General features: G+C 37.1%; 1 protein-coding gene across 1 annotated transcript in view; it reads right to left on the reverse strand.

Annotated features, from left to right (window-relative positions):
• VAT1L (vesicle amine transport 1 like) overlaps positions 1-19,019 on the reverse strand; it is a 67,358-nt gene that overhangs the window by 21,374 nt on the left and 26,965 nt on the right. Inside the window, exons 6-7 of the mRNA XM_061346732.1 lie at positions 18,299-18,354; positions 16,397-16,591 (exon numbers count right to left, since the gene is read on the reverse strand). Of these exons, the coding sequence (XP_061202716.1) occupies positions 16,397-16,591; positions 18,299-18,354 (251 nt within the window). The remainder of the gene's footprint in view (positions 1-16,396; positions 16,592-18,298; positions 18,355-19,019) is intronic.

Here is a 19,019-nt window from a genome sequence, read left to right on the forward strand (position 1 = left end):
TAATATGTCAAACTCACCCATTGTTCTAATAATCTATCATCATGTGCTGTCAAAAAGGTGATCAGTACCCAAATAAAGCAGACATTCCTGACCTCCAGATGGTCACAGTGGAACAGAGCATCAATTTACTTTTTATCTACAACTGTAATTGCCCTCCCTCATTAGTTCTACACTTTTAAGTTCAATATTACTGTTTATTTTCATACATCATCTCAAAGAATCCCCTTTTGTCCCATTTACACACTGAAAATGTCCAAGCCTGCCAACATTTCAAGACTTTTCCCCTCTAGTCATGAAATGATCCCCTCATCCATCATAAACTGCACTGCAAAGATCACCCCAAAGTCTTCCTTTTACAGCTATGTCCCTCCTAGCATGTGCTAGAACTTAAAGTTAAAAGCCTTGGTTCACAAATAGGTTGGAAAAGAAAAAGAATAAATCAGATTATCTCATTGGATCTAACAGCATCATCTTTTGTTTGTGCTGTGCAAAACAGATCCAAAATCTATGTCATAGTGCTATTGTGAGATTCAGTAGAGGCTAGAAAGAAAAGCACACAGTATGACAGCTACACTTTTAGGAGAATCTGAAATATTCTATGTATATGAACAAATGTCACTCTCTGTTCTACTGCTGTAACTTCCCTGACATCACTAAGTTGCATGTGAATGACAGAAACAGGCACTGGGAAAGGATAAAAATCTCAGTTGATAAAGGAATAATGGTAGTGTTCAACAGGCTTCAATTACCTGAACACATGTTCTGTAATGGAATATTATTCTTCAAACATGGTTTTCAGGCAGGTCACCACTTTAGTACTCCTCCAATCTTGGCAGAGCATGAACCTTCCATTAGCAGAACTCAGTATTTTACTTCTGAAAGCTGAGACAGCTTCATCCTATTACCCCGGCTCTAGTCCTCTATGTTCAGCTATAAAAAAGAACTTCATCTTCTGCATCACTTCCATGCAGGCTCTCTCTGACATAAGAGCTATCTACAAAAGAATTCCTTACCAATAATTAATTCTTCTCTTGCTCACTGTCGTGTGTCTGAGAAACCTGCAACTGCATCATGTCTGCAAAATCACATGGACAGGATCTCCATGGTGATAGTGTCATGCGGTATGCAAACATCAGCTGGCAAGTCAAGGTTACTTTAGCAACCCAAGTGCCACAGGTAATGATCCAGATCTTGTTCAGATTTATGAAAGAATACTCTGATTGAAAAGCTTGACCATTTTTCATTGTAGAGCTGGTTCTGTTCTGTTGCTGTTCATACCAGACACTATTTCAGTGAGCCCAAAGCCATCCCTGTTAGGATTACAAACACTAATATAAATCATATTTAAGCATCATTTGTATGCAGTAATGAAGAAAAAGATGCATACTGCAGTCTATTCTAGCTGACATACTGCATAAGCAATGCTTTAATACTAAAGCTGTCATTAGCACTAAAAGGCAACATGATTTTTACTATCAGACTCACTGCTGTGGTCTATTACAAAGCTATGTAATGGGTCTTGTGAGCTGCATTGTAATTCTCAGACCATGAGAAGAGTTTTCTTTCATGTCACTGGCATATACAGCTTTTAAAACTGAACACAGAACCCCATACAAAGAAAAATCACGTAGTTTGCCTTCTGGATTATGTCTGTTTAGCTTTGGTCTGTGGAAGGGAGGAAACTCAAGAAACCAAGGATAACAGTTTCTTAACTTGCTGGCAGTTCTGGGGGAAGCTGTCTGGTGAACTATTCTGTGCAGATTTTCCCATGGCTTTAGGGCACAAGAAGTACAGAGTATGTAGCAGGCCTGGCTATGATCAGCACCATAAGGGATCATGGAGTCCCCTTGCTGGGAAGCTAACATGTCATGTCATCCTGCTCGTACCCATCTGAAATCAAAACCAATTTAATCCGACTCATTAATGCTCTGTTATGCAATTTTTGCACGGTTTTGTCTGCATACCTGTAAATATAAAGTACTTCTAAATCCCTTTCATTCCTCCAGTGCTATTCACAGCTGCAAACATCAGCGCTGGCCTCTATTCCTTTCTGCTGCCTGTCAGTGAAGAGAGACCTTTTCTCTGGAATACCTTTTAGCCTCACTGTATGTTGCCATAGCAGCAAGACTAAAACCAGACCCTGGATAAGAAAAATGTCAAAGGAATAAAATCTGACGCCAAAAGCGAATTCTGACTCTGAGTTCCCCCTCGACTATTGAAGATATCTATTAAGTTATACATCTTCTAGATGGAGAGCTACAGCTGCAGCACTGTGCTGTTTTCACTCTTCCCTTATTCCTATAAGCTCCTGCTGACGTCAATGTGTACTTGTTTTGCCTCAATAAATTCAAAGAAAAAAAAAAGATTTAAAGCCTTGTAATTACAAAATAACTGAGCCAAATCTTGCCAGCTTTTACTTGCAGAGTCAACATGGGTAAAGCAGAAAAAAGGGCAGAACCAACATCAAATTAAACATTTAGAAGTACTAAACAGTAGTGCCTCGATTACCAGTTTGGTTGGAGCTTTTCTACACAGTAAACGAGAAGAGGCCTTCAAAACTGATCCATCAACACAGGGAATTCCAGTTGGGACAGCTCGGGGAGATTCAGCACTTACACAGTTAAAGACTAGTGTTTTGGGTGCAAAGAAGTGCTATAGAAAGAACATCTCTATAAAGACTATGTGTATTATCTCAGAAAAAAACTTCACGGAGTGAGAGGCAAAGCTATTTTTGATCTTCACTGGCACAGCACAGCTTTTTCCATTATCATTTGTTATTAACATAAGTTTAAAGAAAAAGGGAGAATTTTCTTCTTCTGTATTAAAGACATGAGTAGAGGAGGTCAGAACATTCATAGCACTTTTCTCCATTCTAAGCAATAATGCATCTCATAGTGAGTTGCAGCCCACTGTGCACACAGGGATATCCAAACACTCCAGAACCGTAGGATATTCAAAAGTGTAGTGGCTCAGATCCCACTCTAGTGAGCCTGGTTTCATCCCCACCAGCAGCCCTTACACTGGGCAAAATTCCTGTGGCTGCAAAGGAGTTTTGGCAGTCACAGGCAAAAGAAACAGGCCCTCTGTATTTGGTTAAGATGCAGCAATCTTAAGCCTAAATTGAATTCATATATAATGTTCAGTTTGGCGTATTCCTGTATTCCATCACAATCTGCTGTAACAATTTATGTCAGGAAATAAAGTTTATTGCATTCAACACTATGCAATTAAAAAGAAAAAAGACATTTTATGTTGTTACTGACTATCAAGCTCCATGACATCAATGTTTTAAACTCTTGCCTCAGCAATGTTGCCTTGTGATCTCCTTGAAAAAAACATTTGGAGAAAAACTGCACCAACCCACAAGTATGTCCCATTTGTTCTCTTTCATATGAGCATGCTCTAATAGTTTACTGTCATTAAACTTTCCCCCTCTTACACCCCCAGAACAAGCAGATTTAATTATAAGCACATTGCTTTGCATAGTGTTGTATTGTCTTTCGAATTATAATGCTTAGGCTGTAGAAGGTGAATGTTGCTGATCTCTGCAGCAGCAGTCTTGTCTGGTTACTTCTCTGGAGAAATCTGGCAAACAGAGATTCCCTCTTCACACACAAGTGAAAGATCAGACAGCCCTTCTGGAACTATGCTGTTTCACAGCCACACAAGAACTCAAATCTGAAATACTTCCAGGACCATGGCTTTTCATACGGACTGTCTAGACACTTGGAGGACACTACTTAAAAGACACAAGGATTTCTGCTTTGACACCATGTTCTGAATTGCCTCTGAGCTAACTAGCTTCAAGGTGTTCCAAGTCAATCCCTGTCTTAGCTCTGCCTATAGGCAAATGGCACAAACATTGTCACTTAAGGGGTCAGGGGGAACCCAGCAAACCAGCTTGAAAAATGCTAGGGGATTCCTGAACATGCATTTATCAAGAACCAACGTCAACTCTACCACATTTTGTACATGTGTGCAGTTACACCAGAATACAAATGAAATACCAAAGACTCTGTTCTTTTCTGCAGGGACTCTGCTTCATCTGCGTGATATTTGGGACTATAGGGTCCTGATTGCCAAGGTTCCAGGCACAGTAGATTTTACATTAATGGCAGTGTTGAACCTTTGCACTGATGGCACCTGTGGATATTACTTGTGGATTTAACACTGCTCCACTGTATGGCTACGTGAAAAACATTTGAATTACATGCTTCGGTTTCTTTGTCTTTATGACAACATGTAATACTTACATAGTTAAATTGCAGAATTTCTCACCAACACCTTTAAACCTAGACTTAAAGCACTGCAACCTGCATGACAGTGGTTTCCTTCCCCCTCACCTCCATCCCTTATCAGTAAGCCAATTATGTAAATTTTTGAAACTCATCAAGGTAAATCCCAAAGGTCTGTAAGGATCCAAATGAGAAAATATTTCTCCTTCAATTTCTGGCATATTTTGTTTTGTTTGTTTCAGAAAGTGGTCCCATAAGGATTGCAAATCTAATTATTCGTAAGTCATCATTGTGTTTATAGATTATTCCAAAAGCTTTCTAAGTCAGAGTCTACCACTGGGTGCCACTCCCTAACTTCATTAAAGCTGTATTTAAACAAAACCAAAATCCACTGATATATTAAATTGTAATACAATTATAATGTTAGAGAGGATTCATGCTTATCCTCAGTTTGAGCTACATCAGTTTACATCAGTAGGATTGAAATCATTTATCTAGGTGAGAGGAAAGATATCTGAATTTATCTTGTTTGCCAGTTGACATTTTTACAATATATTTTGCAGTCTATTTGCTTTATTACTTAGTATTTCTCCTGGCACTGTTAAAAAATGTCTCATTCTAAGCCTATACTAAAGATCTTAACTCCACATAAATATTGTACCAATGTGATTGCTATAAAAATTGGTTTAGTTTACAAGAAGTTTAATGCTCATGTATGAATTCTCATTCAGCTCAGCATTACACTGTATCGACTGAAATCAAATTGCTCTGTAATCGGTAGCAGGGAGCCAAAGCAGAAGTGTTCATGTGGTAGAACATCACCACATGACAGTTTCTAATCTAATTCAATTAAACTTGCATGTGTAGATGCATTAAAAAAAAAAAAAAAAAAGGAAACTGCACATATACCAGCTACAATAATTCAGGAAAATAGGCAAGAACTTTAATAACATATTTTGCTAGTTCTATGCTAACATAGGCTTAACTGTAGGGACTCCTAGAATTATGCTGGATGTTTCTTTTAAATTGAAGGAAAAAATACAGCATTGTATTATTCCTGCTAAAGAATTCAAACCTTTTTCCTCAGGAAGGTTTAAGATCTTGAAGGTATTTTACCCAGGACCTAACCATAGTTTACAATAGAAAAGAACTTAGGTTCTTCTCAAGGTTGCTGGTATTTGGTGGTGGTAAGGAATTCACTATTAAACTGAACACATATTTTGAGCTGTCTGATGTGTGAGGCTTTATTTCTTAGAGATACTGTCCACATTTTCAGACGTGTGCACTTCAATACCACATTCAAAGCCTGAACTCTGATATTCAAACCAGCACAGTCAGTAAAATCAAAACACTGAAAAATCAGTTGCTCACTTGAAAATCTTGAAATTATGTTGCTTCCTTTTGGTATAGTTTTCTTTAAATCAGTGATCAGAACAAAAAATTGCCCTACAAAATATCTTCGTGTTCAATCATTCACAGCAGGCTAGTACATGTAAGAACTTTTTAGTGTTGACAATTTATCTGCTCTGCTGCCCTGGTGTTAATTTATATTATCTGTAATGAGTAATACTATTACTATTAAACTGCAATACTACCTAAAATAACATTATCACATTAAATTTGGATTATATGATGCTAAGAGATGTCTTTATGCCCAAGAGTAATTCTGCTTTTAAAACTCATCTGTGTTTAAAACGATTGGAAAGAATATATGAGCCGTTTTCATCAGGTGAGAACATTTACCTTGATTGATGATCGTTATGCACTAACATAAAGTGTAATTTCGGATACGATCACTGCATTTTGTTCGGGGTAAAATTACATAAACCAGGAAAGTAAGCTTGCTTCCAACTAAAGTTCCCCACTATAGTTAGAACAGGAAAATTTAAACATAGTACACATCAATGTTATGTTACAAAATCTTAAAGCTTTAAGACTTTAAAAATCACATGACAGGGAATTTTGCATAATAATAATAATTAAAAAAACCCAAACAAAACAGAACAGTCTAATAACTAGATGGCATTAGAATTATATATAGTGTGTGCTGCTGCTACTACTGCTGAGTAAGTGCCCATGACCAACTTTCACAGCCTTTGAGGAACCTGCATAAGGCTGCTGGTGAACCCCAAGAGCGGGCTGAAAGCACAACCTGGAAGATGCTTATTTACACTGACTGGGATATTTATTCTCTTGCTCTCTAGGGCATAATGAATTAGTCTATTCATGATGAATCTCTAGGTGTAAGGACTCAAGCACTGGAATACACTGACTCATTAAGTTTAATATTCAACTGTCTTTCCTAATTACAATTAATATCAGCAATGGATCACATGGTTAACAGGTAGAAGATTATCTACATATTACATGTACAAAATTATCTTCTCGACAAATCTTGCAGGCAAGACAGTAATAAGTCCTTTCGGGGGGGATATCGGCAAACCTGGTTGAAATAGAGCACAAAATGTGTGCCTTCTTTACAATAAAGAGAATCTAGTAACCTAATCAGACTATTATTATCAAAATAAAAAGAAAAATTATTAAAACAACAACCCAGCAGATGAATTTTGTGCTACTGCTCATGAGATTTCAAAAATTATATTAGTCTGCCAAAACTAGCCATCAACACAATTAGTTGCTGAGACACAAACTTGGTTTTGCTGCCGGAACTAATAATTTACTTTTGCTTTGGCTACTGTTATACAGATACACTGATAACCACATCCCAGGAGAAGAACTAGAATGTTCACTTTAAAAAGGCATTTCTAAAACCAAAAAGACCCAATTAATTTCATTTACCAGAGTTTTGTGTCAGATGTTACTTGTTACTAGCAACTAAACATCTTTCTAATATAGCTAAAAGCTTATGTCAACATTATTTCTTTATAGACCAAGAACATAAAATCCCCAGGAGCAGAAAAATGTGATCTAGAATACACAGCAGAAATGCTGAAGGGAAAACATCTACTGATATTTCTCACTTTTCAGTCTCTGAAAAAAGCATCTCATTCTCTTCTGCTCTATGAACCTTTCTGTTCACTGTCAGTCATGGAAGACAACCACAGGTACCAATGCAGCATCATTTAGACAAAATAGACTTACTATACTTAAACAGGGAGAGATATTTTCCTTATTCTCATCTCCCACTCTTTTTTGATTCTTTTCACTTAGATGGCTTTCTAGGCATTCATTGATTAACAAAGTCATGAATTATACCCAGCCAAAATAACTAGTCAGATTTTTTTGCAAATCAGAGGCCAAAATGTCATCCAAAATCATTAGGGATCTCTTCCCAGTCTGAAAATGAGAAGGCTTCAAACGCAGGATGAAGCAATTATTTATATTCTGAATTGTTCCACACATATAAGGATGACACCTCAGGTCTCTCAGTATCACCAGGTAGACTTCATTAATTCTGTCTCAGGTGTTTTTTAGATGTTTAGCACCTGGGAAAATAGGTCTTTTTAAATTGGAACTGAGATTAAAACGTTTCTGAGAGAATGAAAATCCCTAGGAACTGTTTTAACACAAACTTCAGAATTCCCCTTCATGATATCCTGCGAGAAAAGCTGAATTTGTCACATTTGCAGCCCCTGCCAGTTCAACTTGAACAATTGAAAGTTTTCTTTCCAAACCAGCCAACTAATTAACAAAGAAGTGTGAGTGGAATTTTCTGACAGAGAGGAAAATCCAAGGTTCCATTCACAGGCTCTGTGACTTGAAGCACACATGCTAACAGCACGCGGGACAACAATCAAATGGCATCTAAATATGTCTTTGAAAAACTTCATTTCTAATGTTTTCCCTTTAGTACCTGCTATGTATCTAGTTGTTTTCATTTACGGCATTCAATAGTTAACTTCTCTTGAGTGACAGAAAACACTCACCGTTCCAAATCTTAAGAAAGCTCCTTGCCAGTCAATGGTACTAACAAGTGTGTGAAACAGGAGATAGAAGTAATCTTTCTGCTAGAACATTTAAAATTATTTCTGCTGGTTGATGTAGTGTATTGGCATATATTTAATTAACCTGCATGCAAGACTGGGAGAAGAAAAGGCAGACATTTGATGGCACTAGCAGGTAGAAACAGAAAGGAACAGATTGACACGTTTGGATCTAGAGTATAAAAGCAAGTATCTTTTGTTCTCTAATACTTCATGAAGAATTTATAAATTTTGAACAGGCAAATGATTCCCTGAAATCCTATCTTCCTGACTCTTGAGAACAGCTTAAATTCTATGTCACAAACTGTGAAAATGAAGCCTAATGCAAATGTATTGAGTCAAACATTCAAGGTAAACATAGAACAAATATAATCCTGGAGTTATGCATACACATTGGTGTTTTTAAAGGTATCTTTGATGTCGAAAGTATATCCCTTCTGCTTTGGCAAAGCTTTACCGTTAGGTTATTTTCTTGCATGGATACAGTATCACCATATCGGTTTAATATATAAGGAATGTGTGCCAATCCATTACCTAAAACCTAACTAATACATTTCAGTAAGCAGACTACTCCTGTAAAATATGGTTTCTTCACAGTAATTAATCACCAGCTTGCTCTGTATAATAGCTTTGTTCTTATTTTTTCTAATAAGTGACAAACCAGTTTTTCCCATATCCAATCTTTTATCCCTAATTTAATTAACTGGAAGCATGTGACTAGCTTATATTTAATAGTGCACATTTGAGTGGAATCTACCAATGCTTCCTGTATTATTTTTCTGCTTACTTTCCCCCCGCCCTCATCATCCGGAACCAAGTCTACATGTTATTTTCCTTTGGCCTGCAGTTACAGAAAGCTATTATCTCCGTGGCACGCAAGGGCAAACAGAAATGACAGCGTGTCCTGACCCAGAAACATGTATCATGACTCATCACTGCACTTTCAACTTCCAATGTCTCATGTCTTCTAAAAAAGTATTTTCTGCCTGTGTATCTCCATAACTAATTAATTCTTAGCAGAGTGCTTACTAAGTAGATCAGAAAAGTGCTGTAGCTGCGGGCTGTATTTATGTTAATTGAGAGGTTTAGTTTCACACTAGTCAGCTTCTAACCTTTGTAACAGCAACATTTGAACAGAGAATCAATGTTCATCAGATATATTGCCAAAATACTTTCCCATGTCTGATACTTGATTCAAAAACATTAAGATACTATTCCCCTGAAATGAAAGAGCTTATTGAAATTTGATAGAACACATACCATTCTGAGATTAGAGCCCCCAGTAAACGGACTGAGTCACAAAAGCTCACAGAGATGCTGAGATACAGCCCAGGGGCTTGGCTGTTAAGAGGCCAGAACTCAAAAATTAGAGGTTTTTAGGCTGAACCACCATCTTTTCACTAAGATGCTGTATGGCACTGAGCGAGTGAAGATATCCGTTGTCTCCTTTGTCATCTATTAAATGAGTGTTGTAGCATGAATATTCTCAGCATGCACAAAGGAACATTCTGAAGACTCTAGATGGCAAAATTGTTTAAGCACGTATTCAACTGGCAGGCTAGACAAAACAAGCTACATTTCAGAAGCTGTAAAGAAAATAAAAGAAAGCACAGAGCTGAAATAAATTACTTATTTAATTAAATTCTATTTGTGTAGCTTGAATTTCATGCAGTGTTAATGAATAATATATAGCAATTGAAAATAATTGAGCTTTGCTCACATACTAAACAGACTTAACAAATGAAGTCTGAGTTCCCTAAAAACAGACAACAGGGTTACACCATCACTTGCTGATACAGGTAGGAAGGGTAGAATGAATTATGAAGTAATATAAAGTCATGTTAAGCAGCCTTAAATGCAGAAGAAATGTAAGTGAAATTACACAGGCATTTGGTAGGAAATTAATTCATATAAGAGCAGGGAGAATCACATAATCAGATATACACAATTTTGAGAGAGAAAAAAAATTGCAATACTTAATAAATCTCTTGTACTTTCAAGGTATGTTTTATTCCTCTAAGCACATAGCACTGAAATAATTTGGAGTTTTAATTAATATTTACTTCAGCTAAGCATCTTGGGAAAACTCCATTGAAAAGTCTTTATTTAAAGTCTCCTAACTCATGGCTCAATTTTCATCCATTTAGAACTTGTATTCATTACATCTAACGTGAGCGAAGTAGAACTCAAGTGGAATAGCTTCCCCCTTATTTTCCCCAATTTTTGATAGATATTTTGGCCTTCAGCTGCACATAATCTGACTGTGAATGCAGAAGCAAACTACCCTGAGTTACGTGGGCTTTGCTTCTCAGTCTGCTTTCCCCGTATCTCTGTTTGGAAACCTGTTACATCAGTATGCCACAGCTCCTTGCATTTTTATACACTTTGGTATCTGCATGAATCTTGTATTAACGTTGTGTTAGAATTGTTTGTATGCAAAGAAACAACAGTGAGGAACAGATAAAACATTTAAATTTACTTTGACTGTATAAAATAAGCACTGTAGTTCAAAGGCAACAGAATCTCATACACAGGAAGAGCAAAGAGTTATAAGGCACTATCACAGTTCAGTAAGTATGCAGAGCTAAGAACTGTGAATCGGGAAAGCAGTTTATGAACAACTGCAAATGAAGTACTGTCAGAGAAATATTCACAGCATCAAAACAAGCAGGCTCTGCACCATAGTGCTGGATGAGCAACCACAGCAAAGGAAACACCAATATGCCATGAGAGCTTTCACAGAATGAGTTACATTTCTCTCTTTATACAATATAATGTTGTAAATTGTTTTATGCTAATGAGAATAAAGCAATTATCTTCTGTATTTCAGGGTGGTTTATTACTTTGGTTATAAATGAACTTCCACTTTTACCATTTTACTCTAGATAATTCTGAATACCTTGAAGAACAACCACAGGTGCTATAAAAGTCCTTGACTTCAAAAAACAGGTGTAGCTTGCTCAGCTAAAGAATCTGTTTTCATCAAGCAGCAAAGACAAAAACCTGCACGTCATTATTATATTATCAGCAAAAAAACTAACCCCAAAACATCCAGACAAGCACGAGATGGCATTTAGTATTCACAACAAGGTACCAGCCTGATCTGATATTATTAGATTGCCCTCTTACTATGTTAAAAGTAACTAATGGAACAATTTTCTCTGTGTCTCACTATAGTGATACATGAAAGGCCTTTTACCCTAAAGCTAAAATCAGTGATGGTCATAAATAGCTTCTGAAGAAATTAAACCCCCTCTGCTTTAGGGGTTTCACTTATAATTCTGCTATTATGAGTTTGAGATTTCCCGTCTCCTCTGTCCTGAATAATGTTCCCATCATTGATATCTAAAAGCATGCATTGAAATGGTAATTTATACAAGAGGACGAGTTAGGTGGTTTATAGTACCTGTCCCCTTTAAAGTCACAAAGCAGTGCCAAAAACAGACACATTATGACGGCTTTGCTCTCCCCAAAACATGGTATAAATTCTGTATGGAGGGTCTTCTTTTGTTCAGTTCTCATTACTGAACTGCTGTTTGATAAGGCTGTGATCTTATGTTTCTACTGTTTTCCTTCGTAACTATTAACACTGAAAGTTAAGGCAGAGAACAGAAAGTTTGGGAGAACAGCAACATAGGAGAAAATGTTTCTTTTAAAGGACATTACTGTGTCAGCAGGTATTCTATAATGTTACTATAATGTGATAGGTTGCACTGCACTCCTTTAGGTTAAGGCTCTTGGGTTTTCCTCAGCAATTTACTACGGAGAAAAGCTCCAGCTTCAAGCCAAGGAAATCTCATATACAAAAACTGTACTTACAACTACACCTGCAGCATCTCTGAAAATTATTCAGAAAAAAAAAAAAAAAAGAGCAACTGATAGTTAACAAACCAAATTAAGGTGCATGGCTCTTTCCAGTCAGAAATATTCTATGTCGTGCCCATGACATACAGTTGTTAAGAGCCCTCTGATACTCATATCAAGATCCACAGGCCTTGATTCATAAGTGCATTTAATGCCTTGATTCCAGGGATTTCGATCACAGCTGAGTGCCACTGTATATTCCTGGATCTGGGCTACATACAATTCTTGCATCACTATTTCCTAAGTAAGGAGTTACTAAAGACATTATTGCATTATCACTACAAAACAATGACATGGGGTGACATTCAGTGCCTGCTATAAGGTCTGATCTTTTAATGTTATGAGATTTACCTTTCACTTTTTAAAAGTTAAGTAGCAATTCTATTCCACAGGTTTCAGTATCTTCATCATTCTTACTGGCCCTAGGAGTACAGGTCTTTAACACCATTATTACTATCTAAGAGTGCACTCCTTTAAATCATTTGAGAGACAAGAATGCAACGAATCTCTTGGTACACAACACAGATCTGTAGTCCGGATGTTTTTTTCCCTAATCTCACTGATCACACATACCGACCATCATAGCCTGAATCTGAAAACTTTGACGCACTGAGATGTTAAAGCCACGGCTTTGGAACTGGTAGAGCCTGAGTGAAAAGGGCCTACAGAGAGTTTGATGATGTGATCCATATTTTGCACTGTCATGTTACTGACTGGCAATTCATGGGCAAGAATTTCCAAGTTTTGGTTTACATGCCATCAATGCTACTTTCAACTGCTGTAAATCACCAAAGAAGGTGCATATGACTTCCATGTCAATAACCCTTCCTACTTGGAGTGTGCATTTTCTTCTGCAATTACAATAAGCTTAAGAAAGCAGGATTTTCACTGAAAAGTGCAACATGTATATTTTTATTCAACACACTATCTTCTGAGAACCTTCAGTTTTCATCCTGCTTAATAATCTAGAATCACCTACTATGTAAAGCCAAAGTTTCACAGACCTTCAGGAGAATGCTAATGCATAAATGCACACTGCAAATTAATCAGAATGAAGAAGAGTGAGTAACTGCAAATTAAGGATTAAACAAGTAGTAACAAAGAAACAACCAGAAAGCTCAACAAAGACTCACTGAATACCAATTCTGTTTTAAACTCTATCAATTGTAATGAAATGCCATCTTACCAATCAGCTTTTGACTACAGAACAGTTTTCTAGGCATGTACCACCTACAAATTATCTCGTCTTCTAAACACTTGAATGCATAAACAAATAGCTGCAAAATAGTGAGACATCTCAACAGCAGCTAATTTACTGTTTGACTTCACTCATCTCATGATGAGTAATTCCCCAGTTAGAGTTCCATTTTAAAGGATCTGCGGATTTTGTTAGTCTCTCTTAGTTAATGTTTCTTACATTAATATCATAAAATGGCTCTAATGGCCTACTTGAGAACAGTTTTGACTTTACTAGGATTTATGGAGGTGTATTTGAGATAAAAATTACCCTTTCCAAGCCAACATCAACAGATAATACAGCAATGCAAGTAGTTTTGGTCCATAGCAGTAGTCAATACTCTAGATCCTGATCTCCCTTATGTCAGCAAGAATTCAATGCACTGAAGAAAATGAAGTCACTTCTAAGTTTCCATCCAGACGATACACTCAGGTATTTAACACTGAACATCTGTCCCACGGTTAAGTCTCCTACAATATTTTGCCTTATAATATTTTCATCTTGAATGTAACTTACTAAAGTCATACTCTATGGCAGAATAACTAGTCAGAGGACAGATTCTCCTACGAGCCTCTGGAGAGGGTGATATTCTTCCATAGAAACCTATTCAATCATTCATTTTTAAATGCCATGCACGAAGTCAACCTTTCTGCCACCATCTAGATGCAACATTCACAGAGTTAAAACACGCTGTTATGGGTCAGGAAATATCCTCCTCAAGAAACATATGGGGTATAACTGATCATAATTGGTCTATTCTTTCATGAAGACTACTGAGAATGGTGAAATCAAAATGGACCTTGGGAGAAAAATCAAGCTTAAAAGGAAGTGAAAAGAAATAAAAAGTCGTACTCTGAAGGGGGAAGATGTTAGAGCTATGGAGTTAAAAAAAGAAACCTCCCAAAACAGAACAAAACCACATAGCAACCTTTCTTCAGCATGGTTCCATTTAGTCCTCAGCTGTGACACATTTTTCTATGTATCATATTAACTTGAGAGTCAGCCATAAGTTATTTTTATACGCACAAAAATATATCCCAAAAAATGATATGAATAATATTTCAGTAATACTTTGCAATCAACTAAGGACACCTCTAGCACTATAACGTCCCCGAAAATACTAGCCAGACATTTCCTTTGTAAATTACCAGATCGCTGGTGGAAAGTGAGCAGGCGTGATAAATGAGCTGTAGTTTTCTAGATCGTGCTTTATAACAGATGTATTTACACATTTCATAATCTACCGGTAGGGATGGTGTGTGTGACTGCCAAATGTTAGATGAAATGTTATCAAACAGAAGTCTTCCAACAAATTCCCATCATGTTGACTATTACAATCCTGCCACATGTAATTTTTCATGTTCTCGATGAAGATTTTTGAAGCTATTGTTACTATTTTAATACCTCTCTTACTCACCGATACATGAGAAATGCATGAACACAGAAATTACACAATGCCTAAACACTTCTGCCACTTACATTTTTTAAATACTTCATAGGCTTCTTTAGTAATTAAACTAAAAACCCACATCAAAGACCAGAATCTCATCCCACTTCTATTTTACACTTCCCTTCAAAGGGCTCTCTTTCCCTTTCAGACGATAGCAGAGGATTTTGTCTTGCCTGAGCCAGCAGCTCTTTATCACAACATCTGATTTTCCTTAATCAGTTCCATGGTGAGAATTAGCCACTCCCATGCTGCTGGCTGGTAAAACCCCCACTGCTACTGAGGATCAGCGTGGCACAAGGCAGACATTTTAGAAAAACAGAAAAACATTCCTGGGGAAGCTGCCATTCCTCTCTATTTTGCTGGAGAGGAATAGAGCCCATATCCTGCCGGACCATTTGCATCTGCTGTACCACAAAAGTGGCATATTGGTGTACATGGGGGCAGATGTAATGATGGCATGAAGAGACACACAGAGACACATTAGCACAACCTGAAGGCAGTACATGCCTCACCATATGACGTGGTTCCAGCACATACCAGCCCCAGCGAGCCTTCAGTGCATCCTGCTCCAAGAACTGAAATAGGCAGGACACAATTCAAGGTATCTTACCTGTGTCCATGACAATGGTGGTGCTGTAATGCCACTGCAATAATGAACAACATGCTAGCTCAAAACCCTGCCCATAGAGCACTCAAAATCTTAGTAAGATACAACAGTATTTATTTATTAAGTCTCATGGTTACTATTCTCTCACAGATGCATGGTAATATCAGCTAATATGTCCAGACACAGAGTTTTGTCGTAGCACCTTCCGAATAGCAACCACACAGACACAACTACAACCAACATCCAGCAGTACTCTTACAGATCATGCATCTTAAGTGATATGCCAGGCTCAGTGGCTTCACAAACATATAAACCAGAAATACTAATGTGGCAGTACTACTATAAACATGCTCTTTCTTTACATGTTAATGTGTGTGCACACCTCCAAAAATACTTATGCTCATTTATCAGCATCTTAAGTATAAAGGTCTCAGAAATAGTGCTTATAGTCAAGCAGATTATAATTGAGCAGGCTATGATCAGATTAGTTTCCTTACGTTGTCTTTAAGGGGAGCTGAGCAATTAGAAGGAAAAAAAGAACCAAAACCATCACACCCCACAGATGTGTCTTACATTAAAAGTGACTTCTCACCTGATTGCTTGTGATACATTTTCAGTATTTTTCTGAAAACTTCCAAGCTTCCATTTGCTAGTAAAAATATAACACTGAAACCACACCTTATATGTTAGATCTTTTCCTCAGAATAGATTTAGGAGATTTAAGTTGGTTTTAATTATGTTCGCATTTGACATCAGACTTGTTAGCGTCATGTTTCATGCACTTAGAAGACAATTTGCTGAGACTGTAAAACCACATTTCTTCATATTATCTTCAACTTTCCCCAGAGAATTTGAAACTGAAGAAACATTTATTATAGAAATGCGTGGACAACTCTGGATCATGAAGTTCTGAATAATGGGGGCTTTGGAGAGAACTTGTGCACAAACTAAAAAAGCAGAATATATTAATAACTAGAAAACACATTTAAAATTCATTTTACATATAAAAATGAATATATTCCAAATATACCAACATGAGGAAATAAATTTTGCTCCTACCTCTTCCAAAGCCCATAATGAATCAACCACAGGCTTGATCTTCTTACTGTTATACAGATCTAGGAGTTTGTCCATCACACCCTTGATGAGACCACCTCGATTCTGTTTGAAAAGCAGATTCAACAGGGAAAATCCAGCAATGACTTTGTTCTCCTCATACAGCTTGATAGGATTTACTTTCTCAACCTGCCACCACTGGAAAGCAATAAACAACAGCAGGGTTAGAAAAACAGTTTCCAAGAAATGCACAGGGAAGTTCACATGACATCTGTCTGGGCAGATGTGATACACGACTCATTTCTCAGATCTGAAGTAGCAGCCAAGAGAAGCCATAAGGATTTTATTTAAGGAAAAGGCACAAAAGCTGACTGACAATGAGGAAATAAAACAGACTTGTGTGGCATGAGATTAGGGTGCTCGAACAGTGAACAGATCTGGCTTTAGGAAGTGGATCTAAAAGTAAGGAATCTGGACCTCCCTTAACTACTTCTGCTATCCTTCTGTTATTTCAAGAGAGCCATGCCAGCTTCCCAAATGTTTGGAAGCATCTCTTGACTATTACTCTTCTCTCAAATAGAGGAAAGCATGCACTGCTTATCAGCCTCCATTTACTTGTCACCCAGTACTGTTTGTGATGTTTGAGCAAGCATCATAATAACTTATGTCATTTAGCACAAGAGCATCCTTGAGACTGAGACCCCACTTCTTAGCAAGCTTTATCTGAATGGGTCAATATCTGGTTAAAATTTTCAGGTCACTTTGATGAGTTAATTTTGTGGTATAATTACAACAAGAAACTAGTTACACTTTTACATAGAATTTGATATGGTTTTTATTAACTTAATTTATTCATATTTGTGCAGTCAATAAATACCAATACTATCTGGAAAACATTTCAGTTGAAATTGATTTCATTGGGCCAACCTACCCTACAAATTCTATGCAACTGCAGATGTTTTATTAACAGTAAAAAGGATGCATAGTAAGGATTATCTTGTTTAGTTCATAACTGTATGACGGTAACAAAGATCATGCCACTGCATTCATTTAAAAAATGCAGGAGGCAAGGAAAAGCTATGATCTTTGAGTTATCTTGTTTTCAACTACATTAAGACTTTTGAAGCCGTTTCTCCTGGCAAGGGGTTGTTACTGGAAGCTGTAAATCAGCTCTTGGCAGAAATAACATACAATAGATCTTCAGTCAAGATTTCTCCTTCTATATTTCTTGTCTCAAGAAATCACTCTCACTCTGGGTTAACTCATTTCTCACTAGCAGTTTATTTTATATATTTGTCCCTTCTTCAATCTCAGCAATTTCTGAGCAGATTTTTGTTGTTGTAGTAAGATGAAGAAAAACATTTAACATCTGAATTTTGGATCTGTTGACATCATTAATGAAACAAATGCAACATCTCTCTGATGTCACTTGATACTAACATGGAGGACTTCATTTCTGTATGGAAGTAACTTGTGAAAATCTGAAAATGAGTGGACACATAAGTCCCATCTTAAGAGAGATATCTCCTTCAGCACCTCCTTTAATTCCCTGCACTGTCCTGACAGTGTTTTCAAATATGAGGAACCTATAGGGTACACTTATCCATAATCATGGATATGATATTTTGCCTGAACCGAATAAATAATGAAGTGGAACTTCATACTTCGTCACATAAGAGATGTATGTCTGATAGCTAACAATTTAAATATGCATTGTACACAGATCCAGTTCCTGTCCAGGTGTCTCATCAGAAGAAAACATGTCAGATCACACCACAGACAGCAGTCTTTTTAGCAACATCAGATGTAGTAACATAGTAGAGTTAAGTGAGAATGATAAAGATGAAAATGCTACAGAAAACACTAAAGTTAGAATAAAAAGAATCGCAGCACTGGCACACTTACTGATTTTGCAAAACTGAAGAAGCTTTTGGTCTCTCCAGTAACCATGTTAGATGAACCTGTAAAAGATAAGTACATTCATACACAACTTACTACATGTTGACAAGCAGACCATTTATGTAAAATCATTTCCATGGTTCATATATAAGTAAAAAAACCCCAAACATTTTCCCAGGCTTAAAAGGGATTAGTAGACATCATTATACTTTGGGAATAAATAACAAAAAGGCCAAGGTGACTGAACCCTACAAGTTTGTAGGTATTCTGAGATGACAAAAATAATCTATCATCCAAAACCAGGAATAAGTTAAACGTGACTAAGCCTCTTGACACCAAAGCTCTTCTAGTCTCTCTACTTCTCTGCAGCTAAATGCCACTTGTCTCTATTATTTAGCAGCAATCATCACACACTTGTCCTTTCTCTGTATTTACATACACATTTATCTGACCACTACATGTGCGAACATACATATGTTGTACACTACAACATGTCAGCAAATGTAATGACAAGTCACTGGCAGGGACTTCATTACAAAAACGCAAACAGGTTGGCTTGTACAGCCCAAGCAGATACCCAAGCCGCAATGCGTTTGTTATTGCCACCCTGCCAGCTAGATGAAAGCCCAGGGAAGCAGGCATGCTCATCCATAATGCCACTGAACCTTCCACTTCCATACAGATGTATTCTTCATTTCAAAAGTTTAGCAATCCCTTCAGCTGTCCT

Source organism: Neopsephotus bourkii, unplaced genomic scaffold (genome assembly GCF_033783945.1).
Source record: "Neopsephotus bourkii isolate Nb327-2 ecotype Australia unplaced genomic scaffold, CSIRO-AGI_Nbou_v1 NB_274, whole genome shotgun sequence".
NCBI classification, from domain to species: Eukaryota; Metazoa; Chordata; class Aves; order Psittaciformes; family Psittacidae; genus Neopsephotus; species Neopsephotus bourkii.